The sequence below is a fragment of the Haliotis rufescens genome, unplaced genomic scaffold, assembly GCF_023055435.1.
Source record: "Haliotis rufescens isolate VD_foot unplaced genomic scaffold, xgHalRufe1.0.p SCAF_49, whole genome shotgun sequence".
Taxonomy (NCBI): domain Eukaryota; kingdom Metazoa; phylum Mollusca; class Gastropoda; order Lepetellida; family Haliotidae; genus Haliotis; species Haliotis rufescens.
In genome coordinates this window covers 761,695-771,714 of record NW_025964212.1, presented here as the reverse complement: position 1 = coordinate 771,714, position 10,020 = coordinate 761,695, and the positions used below count along the sequence as shown (strand labels likewise).

The following is a 10,020-nucleotide window of genomic DNA, read 5'->3' as shown; positions in this document are numbered from 1 at the left end:
CATAATAGGTTTTTATTTGATAAAAGGCTGTGTTGCAGATAAAAAAAGTGTTCAAATTTGATCCTTCGTTCTCAATATTAGCAGGACATATTTGAATATCAATGCTGACAAGTGTTGTTAAGTTCACGTGGCTGTTGTTAGCATTTTAAACTGTTGATAAGTGGCGTGGCACTATTTTTTATAATTTCCTCATGACATATTACAAAGTACAGAATTAACAGTGTCAGGTGAGGTGAAATGGGGTTTAACATCGCGTACAAGATAATTGCATTTATATAGCGAAATGGTTGAAGAAAACCTTTAAACGTTACGTTGGATGACGACTTTTAACCAGACCGTGTATTTAGCTGACAGAGCATGTATGATAATTTAAAATTTATCAAAGAGGTCCTAACAGTTTTCAACTTTTGACCTTTAATTTGCAGTAATTCATTGTATAAAGATCTTCAGTGATATACATGGATTCAATGGATTCGCTACTGATTTCCTTACAATTCTTTCTATAGTTTCTTCCATATATACAAGTATATAGGCAATATCTAACAAATGATGAGAGTAAGTGATTAAACTATGGCATCGCATCCCCTTTAATTTCTGGGTTTTAAAGCCCCGTTTTCCTTCAACACAACTCGAGCGATAACGGCTCTGAAACGCTTGGATATATTTTGACAGCGAGAGCTTCTGTTCGTTGATTTGTATCGTGATATTTTACGGGAGCTTCTATCACTAACGCGGCCGTAGCATTATCACAAACTTTAAATAACAATGATCGTACGTGATATCACTTAAACAATTCTCAAAGCGTCCACTCAGTATTATCTTATCTGTAACGAACATAACGCTAAAACAAATTTATCTCAAACTCACGAGGAAGGATGCACAAGTTGCTGTTGTAGACAGAACCTGGTAATAAAGTCCGTCTGGTGTTAAGTATATGTGTACAACACAAGTTTACACCACTCTTAACGATAGTAAGTCAATGTTATGAACTGGTGGACGTTTCTGCGAGAAGGTCAATGAAGACGTACGAGCACCAACTTAACAAATGTATCTGTATACATAAAAATTCAAACGGGATTCAGTCATGATTAACAATTCAACAGGTTTAGGATTTCACTAAAAACATACAGTACATAAAACAGGAAATAATATCACTGTTCTAGGTCAGCTGACTCATGTCACGTGATCTCAGGTGTAATGCTGTGAGATTGGTTGTTTTTGGATCAGCTGATGAGTTAACTTTATGAATTACCTTTGAAATCAGCAACGAGCAAGACCAGGTTTTGGACTGATTCAGGAATTGTTTTATGTTATTTGATCATGTACGGATTTTACAAATGTGAATACTCTTACATATGTGTCACACGTAACATACAGAAACCCATCCCCATGAAGACAGATACCACAAGGATATTTCAGACCATCCTGTTGTGTGAGGACATCTCTGACAAACTGCCCCGACTCTGTCAGCTGAATCACCTTGTGGGAGACCAAGTCTACAAGCAGGATATCTCCTGTGCTGGTTGTTGTGATACCCCAAGGCTCTGTCATAGCTCTGTCTCCTGTGGGAGTGTAGGTGAAAACAGCTTCTCCTTCACTGGTCACAGATACAAGGGAGCTGACTAATCCTTCACTGACTATCAAGTTGTTATGACTGGTGACATGGATATAGTCTGGTTTCCTTATGACGCCCGTGTTGACAAACTTCAGTATCTTCCCTGTCATGTCCAGTATGTCCACAGAATGAAACTGTTCATATGTACCTGCCACCAGCTGTGAAGGACTCAGATAGGCCAGGGCGTAGTACGCCTTGCTTGTGTTGATAGTTGACAGCAATACAGGCTCTGGGGTGACATTCATTGTAACTATTTGCTTACTCCGTGGAACACTGACAGCTACCTGACTCTCACTTAACTTTGCTATTTGCCACGGCCTATCAGAAAGCAGTAGCTGATGAACATGCGTGTTTGGTTTTGATGTGTAACATGTTTTGAGGCTCCTGTTATTGTAATCGGCAACTACTGTTACATTTATACCGTCAACAGTTAACACTGTCACGTCACACAACCACGGATCCTTCTTATCCCCGTCCGCCCTACAGTCAATAGTGTAATGTAGAACAGGTGTAGACTGGCGGTCACTCACACCACACACAACAGCAACCTCCCCCAGCTGTAGCTCTTCCACTGCTTTACTCAGCTTGTCCAGGTCGTTTGTGAATACAACCCTTCCTGGCGCTGGTCTGTTGTCCATGTCGTGTGTGAATTCAACCCTTCCTGGCGCTGGTCTGTTGTCCGTGTCTCTGTTGTCTGTAGACTTTTCACACACCGACTCATAGACGGCATACATGTCCATCCCACAGTTGGACGTCACAGCATCGGCTGTGAACTCATACCGCTGCTGGTACATCTGCAGGTCAATCTCTTGGGATTTTATTTCTGCTTGTAATGCATGTAATTGTTCGTCAGAAGATCGGTCGACTTTATCAAGGAGTTGTTTCTCCTTCCTTAAAATCATGTCTACCACTGCCTGTCGGGATTTTCTGATATCATCTTTGATATTTTGCGCATTGGAATTTATTTCTTTAATTTGAGATTTCTTAAAGATAATTTTATTTTCTGAAGTTGTCATTTTGATTTTCAGTTCTTGGTTTTGATTTGACAGGTGTTCTCTCACAATAGGGGTCATGCTATCTAAAGTATCGACATCGTCACATTTCCTGTGTTTTATACTGCAGCATGTATGACAAATGGCCATCCTACAATCTTTACAGAACAACTCTATCTGTTTGTCTTTGTGGGTTTTACACATGAAGCGATGCTTAGCTTTTCTCTTGGTCGCATCAGATCCATCCACAACTTCATGGTCACGTGACATTGGCATCATGTTGTGCATCTTCAGACATCCATCACAGAAGACATAGTCACAGACGGAACACCACGATAAGGCAGGAGTTGTCTTCCCTTGTTGTTTGCAAACACTGCAGACATTTGCATCTGCAACTGTAATGACAAATATCAACCTGTGTTTCTGGATGAAGGTACACATACATCATTAAACTGAAATATCTTGACAAAGTTTTCACAATTTGTATATTATAAGCATATGATAGGATCTGTTGACAGAGACTCCATGGTTGGAATTTATGACAAATGTATCTGAAAACAAAATCAATCAAAATGTCCTAAATATATCTGGGATAATGTTTTGAGTTTACATGAGAGCAATAAGATGATAAAAAGAACCAATACTACTGTTTTCAACAACAAAAAATCACATCTGATGACACATTCATGGAGTTTATCAATTCATTAGTTCTACATATATTACTACCAAATACAATTTCACAATTAGATTAAACCTAATACATCCTTCTATAAATGTTTGGTTGTACTAAGTGAACTTAAACTATCAATAAGTTACCTTCTGCCCCGGGTCCAAAGTCGTCCATCAGCCCCTGGATAACGTGGCTTGGTTTCAGCTGACCGACCCACTCCTCTACTGGACTAACAGGGTTGGTCACCTTCGTCAGTTGTCTACAGGAGGGACATGGGATGCACTTGGCTTGTATTGCATCAGGCTGGGTGTTGGTGTATTTTAGCAGACAGGACTTACAGAATGTGTGATTACATTCAAGTGTGACAGGGTCTGTGAACACCTCTGTACAGATGACACAGGTGAGGTGGTTGTCTGTCAATTTCGTAGCGGTCGCCATCTGAAGTAAAACATTTGGCTGAACAAATATTGCTGCACATGTAGCTGCAGAAAGGATATTGTCTGAAACAAACAACACTGACTTGCCTGAATAAAACATGTAAATGAATGTATCGACCCCGACATCTAATGACGTAACATCCTTATACGACAGGTGCAGTTAGAGTTCATATTATCTTCAACAGAAAACACCTCGTCACACGTCAAACTGCGGTACCCACTTTAGTGCAGCTGTGGGTAAAGGGGGATAACTCTTGTAACTTTAGTTCCATACATTCATCTGACACACAATGTACATGCACACATCATTGAGTGGAGAGACTGGAAATTAATTATAAATGAAAAACACGCATTTGGTGAAGTGATGCCAGGATAGGTACATAAATATTGCTTTTAAGAACAATGATCTATCTGTAGATAGAAATACATGTGAATGAGTTTAAACCGAACCAGAAGAACAAAGTCGTTTCCATTATGGTTTTATTTCAATTTGCATAAGGTTCTGGCGCAGAAACATTTAAACTCCTGTGTCAAGTTCTTATACTAATATGAGTAACATGTGTCACTAGTGATGTGTGCGGAAGTTTACAAGCTGAAACGGCTTGTACACCACGAGACCAAAGGACGTAGTTTTTTTATCCACTATTTCAAAATAGCCGTCACCTTGTGAGTGAGTGAGTGAGTGAGTGAGTGAGTACGGTTTTACACCGCTTTTAGCAATATTCCAGCAATATCACGGCGGGGGACACTAGAAATGGGCTTCAAACATTGTACCCATGTCGGGAATCGAACCCGGGTCTTCGGCGTGACGAGCGAACGCTTTAACCACTAGGCTATCCGACCGCCCCCGGCACCTTGTGCAGTTTTGTATATACGTCAATGTTGCTCACTCACCCACTAACTCACTCCCTCCCTCCCTCACTTTCCTCCCTCCCGCCCTCCCTCCCTCCCTCACTCACACTCTCACTCACTCACTCACTCGGATGTCACCGACCTCTGTTCAGGAAACAGTACTCAGGTTAATGTAATGAAAAAATTACATAAAATAACACGTGTCTGTTTTGCAGGATTTGGTTCACCTTGTTATTGGTTACATTTTAACAAAACATCCAGCAGTATCAGGGCTGTATTTATTCTAGGTCCACTTTTCACTGAAATCCGTTAATCGTGTCACTTCCGTATAACTTTAAATGTATAAGAAATATTAGCACATACAGTTAAGATAACTGTTAGATGGTGGCAGAAGCGCATAAAGCATTGAATGTTACGCGCCAAACGTGTGCGTACATGTTTGTACATTAAAACATAATCGGAACATGAAACTGACGATGTTTAACTTTCAGGTTAAAATAGGTAGAAAGAGACGACTTAATGGATCAGGTGATCAGGCTCGATGACATGCTAGATTGTGTATCATCGTACTTGTCAAGCGTTGCATATAATATTAATTACTGGATTGTTTTGTCTAGACGGAATATTGCTGTGTCAAACGGCCATCAGGAATGCCATCCATTTGTCTCAAAACGTTATCTTTGTGTTACTAGTGTTTGATATCACACACACACACACACACACACACACACACACACACACACACACACACACACACACACACACACACACACACACACACACACAGAGAGAGAGAGAAACGTACGCACGCACGCACATACGCAGGCAGGCAGGCAAGCAAAAACGCATTAACATTCCCCTCTTCTCCCCTCCCCACGACCCAGGCCATGCAGCTGCATTCCATTCAAGTGGATATCGCGGGTTGTTTAAAGGGGCATAACCCTTGTGATTACTTGTATATCGTCACGTAGCCTTGATCGACTGACCCAGTCTGTCTGTGTAGCTCCATGTTATTTAATGCTGATGACACTAGTGCTTTGTAGAAAGGCACCGAGAGCCTTTAGCAACAATGATATTTCAGGGGCTAACTGACATTTTACAGAAATTTACAGATGTAATCCTATTTGGATACTTTGGGATATGTTGACACCAAATCTACTTTCTGTATCAAAGTGTAATCTCTGTCCCTGCATGTACACATAAAATAGGTAAAACACGACAAACCCTTTCCATAATCATAAGAAATCTCAGTTAAGATCACAACCAGTTACTGTTACAAAATGTAATCTAAATGGGTGACTTACCACTATAACTACACCGCTGTGACTCGAGTGTCTGCCCTCGTTTCACTTCCTGGTTGTTGGCCTCCTGTGTGTCACGTGACGTGGCTTCGTTCACGTGATTTCTTGAAGCAGGTATGTACAGGTATCAAAGTGTAAACAAATATTGCACGAATCTATTCGAAAACATACCATTAACATAACACATTTTTGGAACACATTCTCAGTTTATCTATTAGGTATTTATCTAAAATACATCTAATGTGTATAATTCCCAATGCTGCATTGGTAGTTTGTACGCGATGTGAAACCGTTGTTGGGTCAATTGCCCAGCTGTTAAAAACAATGACTGACTTTATATATATTAGAACCACAACCATCGTGGATGTTGTTAATGTATCAAACAATACGTTAATAGAGATGATATCGGTGTGCCATTCAAATCTAATAATAAGGAAATCATGTCTGACATATCAAACTATATCCTATTCTAGAAAGTGTTATGTTAAAGTACGTTTTTGAGAGGACAAGATGCAGTTTTGACAATAGAATTTACAAATTATAAAATTGTTTTTATTTCCACAACAGATTTGTTTTCAGCGATTTCATTTTAACACATAACGCCTCCTTTCCCCACCCAGGAATATCACATACTCGATCCCTTAAGCCGTTGCCGGTTCTATTGGCCGTCGGTTCGAATCCAATTAAGTCCGATTATTATCCGTAAGCTTCGTACTCGTGCTTGTCGATTTCACCAAAGTGGTAAGCATCTTCGACCTGCGTCACCTTTCTTCTACATTAAGCTGTTTTTCTGTGTTTGATTTTGTTATTTACAGATTATATTATCATAATAATGCCTTTACCCTGAACATGTTTGCAGGTATCATACACATACCGACACACACATTCATATGCCTGAATTAACGAATTATTCCAGGTAATTTCGGTGAAAAACCATTCTTTATTTTCTTGGATGACTTTGCCGTTCGTCAATCTTTACAATGGTCGACGATCATTATCAGCTACGTCCTAGGCAAGATTATGCTGTCACTGACAAATCGAATCCCATATTCGTCCTGATTATGTTTCTAAGTTTGTCAGTACCATACCCGCGCCTCGTGTGCTCGAATCCGGATCCGAATCGATTTTATTTCTAGGTTTGTCAGCACCATACCCGTGCTCGTTTCACCAATGTGGTAAAGGTCTCAGACTTGCATCACTTCGGATTTCCTCCCGCATTAAGCTGATCATGACGCGCCGTGATTTTACTGGAATCAAGTTCAAAGCATTATTAATTCTCTAACTCACTTTTCTCCGCGACCAACAAAAACGAACCATCACATCTCCTCTAACGAGAAGCATAAGATGCTTGGGACCTATCGCCTTTAAATAGAATCGTCGAATCAATTCAATTATAAGTGAGAACGCTAATGACAGCACAGTATGGCATAGGTCATATTCTAAAATACCATTTAATAATACACATGTGATAATCATAGTTGTGCACCAACCTGCCGTTCTAGATCCTTGCGTGAGTTTGCATTGAGGCTCATCCCAAAGTTCAGGTTCTTAAACCGCAGGTTGTGCAAAGTCTTTGAACGAGCGGCCAGCCGAAACACATAATCGCACATTTCACAAACTTTGTCTTGTGAAGCTGAGAGTAGTTGAACTTGGCGAAATATACTCTTAAAAAAGAAAAGAAACTTGACATAGATGTAAAAGCCCTTTTTGCCAAATATCTAAAATAATTACATTAAATGAATCAAACAGAAAGATGATGTGTCTATAATTCGCGAAAACACATGCAAAGCACATAAAAGTAGCGTTTGGGGATCAATTTTACAGCTTCATCCAAACGCAACCGCCTGTAAAAAACGTGCAGCACAGGATCCTGCATTTAGGCATGCATGCCCCCATGCTGAATGGATATAAAAGTCCACATAAACGGCTGTTCATACAATCCTTATAACGGCAGTAGAGGCGCTGACAGAATTCCAAGATTGAATGCAGCTCAACGGAACAACGCCATTGGGTGAGTGAGTGAGTGAGTGAGTGAGTGAGTGAGTATGGTTTTTACGCCGCTTTTAGCAATATTCCAGCAATATCATGGCGGGGGACACCAGAAATTGGCTTCACACATTGTACCCATGTCGGGAATCGAACCCGGATCTTTGGCGTGACGCGCGAACGCTTTAACCACTAGGCTACCCGACCGCCCCTCATTGGGAGATTACAAGCTGGAGCAACTCAGCAAGAAGTGGCCAGGCACTTTGGCGTATCCAGACAGACAATCTCCGCACTGTGGACCCGATACAACAACACCAACAGAGTTGACGACAGACCAAGGTCAGGAAGACCAAGGGTGACAACCCAAGCACAAGATCGATACATCCGGCTGCGACACCTCCGAGACCGCACTACCACAGCCACGTCTACAACCACACAGACTCCCGGGGTACGCAGAATATCAGATCAAACGGTACGCAACAGACTGAGGGAGGCTGAACTTTTTGCATGAAGACCTGTTCGACGTCATGCATTGACCGCACGTCATCTGGCGGACCGTCTGCTTTGGTGCCAACAGAGAGTTAGATGGGCACGTGCAAGGTGGAGAAATGTAGTGTTTACTGACGAGTCCCGTTTCCTACTCACACGTGCTGATGGGCGCGCACGTGTCTACAGACGTCGGGGTGAACGTTACGCTCCCAACTGTGTGCAGCAGGTTGTCCCATTTGGCGGCGGGAGTGTCATGGTATGGGCCGGAATTCATCACGGTGGTAGGACGCCTCTCGTGCATGTGGCAGGTGCATTGACAGGTGTGCGTTACAGAGACTTGATCCTACAGCCTTACGTTCTTCCTCACGTCAAAGTTCATGGCGGACAGTTCCAGCAGGACAACGCTCGACCGCATATTGCACGTGTTTGTCAGGACTTCTTACAGCACAACAACATCCAGACATTACCTTGGCCAGCCCGCTTACCAGATTTGTCCCCGATAAAGCATCTGTGGGACGAGTTGGATCGACGCGTTCGCAGAAGGAATCCACCGCCCCAAACACTTCCGGCGCTTCTTGATGCACTTCAGCATGAATGGCAGCAAATCCAACAGCGTGTTATTGACAACTTGATTGCATCTATGGGTCGTCGGTCTCAAGCGGTGATTGATGCACCTGGTGGGCACAACCGATACTGACATTTTCTGTAACCCTGTGACATTAACTGTATCGTGTATGTGTGTCTGTCTAGGTGACACGATTAATGTTTTGAACATTGTGTATATTGATCTTCAAACAGTGTTTCAATTATGGTTTCTGTGTCCTATTTTGAAACAATCGCATTATATTACATTTTGAAAGTCAGTGTCAAGTTTCTTTTTTTGAAGAGTATACATTCTGGTCTATAGACCAATGTCCTCGCCGATCTATGGGCACGCTGTTTGCGGGCACCTTGTTACACAATACCAATCGCGTGTAGCTGGAGTAGTCGTGGTATATACGATGAAAGTCGTTGTATAAATCTACATATACATCATCGTCAAGTTTGATGACGTATTTGACATTGGCACATTGCAGACTCACCCATTTCATACCCATTGGTCTTTTGTAAGTCAAGATTCTGTAGCTATCTTGGAAGTTCCCCTGTAATATGTCGTCATATTTGTCAAATTCTTGTCGAATCACCGTCATTTCCATCACATGAGCATATTTGGTTCTTCCCAGCAGGAAGAGAACACGTATCGAGTAGTTTGTGTACAGAGAACTGTTTCCGAGTGCCAGTATTGTTCTCATGGTATCGCGTCGTTTCCAGTTAGTCAAGGCAGAGTGGACCATGAACAAAACAGACAGCTGGTTGTCAGACGGACACAATGTCCTGTTTTCTAGGAGGATCTGTGTGTTCAGATCTGTGACGTAGCGAGTCTTAGTATGTCCACGTCTTTGTGGCACGTTGCCGAACGTTCCTTCCAAATCTTGGTGCATGTTCAATGGTAGTTCTGAAAACTTGGACTTCAAGAAAGACCAGCCAACAAACGTGTGGTATGGGAAAAATACAATTGTAACAATTTCAATACACAGCAGCAGCTAAAAACATTTCAGTGTCCTTGTCAGAACATGTGCATCCATCACAGCTGATGATAAGGGGTGATAATAAATGTTTTTATCATATAATGGGTAGG

At 41.7% G+C, this 10,020-nt stretch overlaps 1 protein-coding gene across 1 annotated transcript; it reads right to left on the bottom strand.

The window, feature by feature from the left end:
• Window positions 1–394: 394 nt before the first annotated feature.
• On the bottom strand, window positions 395–7,802 carry LOC124139013 (tripartite motif-containing protein 67-like). The gene is made up of 4 exons (XM_048383484.1): window positions 7,787–7,802; window positions 7,358–7,500; window positions 3,424–3,715; window positions 395–3,002 (listed from the first exon to the last, which is right to left on the bottom strand). Exons 1-4 carry the CDS (start codon window positions 7,800–7,802, stop codon window positions 1,306–1,308), a joined length of 2,148 nt encoding a protein of 715 aa, XP_048239441.1. The 3' UTR covers window positions 395–1,305.
• Between the last annotated feature and the right edge of the window lie 2,218 nt (window positions 7,803–10,020).

What these genes read in the sequence shown, in the direction of transcription:
- LOC124139013 (XM_048383484.1), bottom strand. An exon ending in GCAAGGATCTAGAACGGCAG is followed by an intron (nt 3,716 to 7,357) that starts GTTGGTGCACAA and finishes GTTTTACTTCAG; the next exon opens with ATGGCGACCGCTACGAAATT. An exon ending in CTTTGGACCCGGGGCAGAAG is followed by an intron (nt 3,003 to 3,423) that starts GTAACTTATTGA and finishes TTGTCATTACAG; the next exon opens with TTGCAGATGCAAATGTCTGC.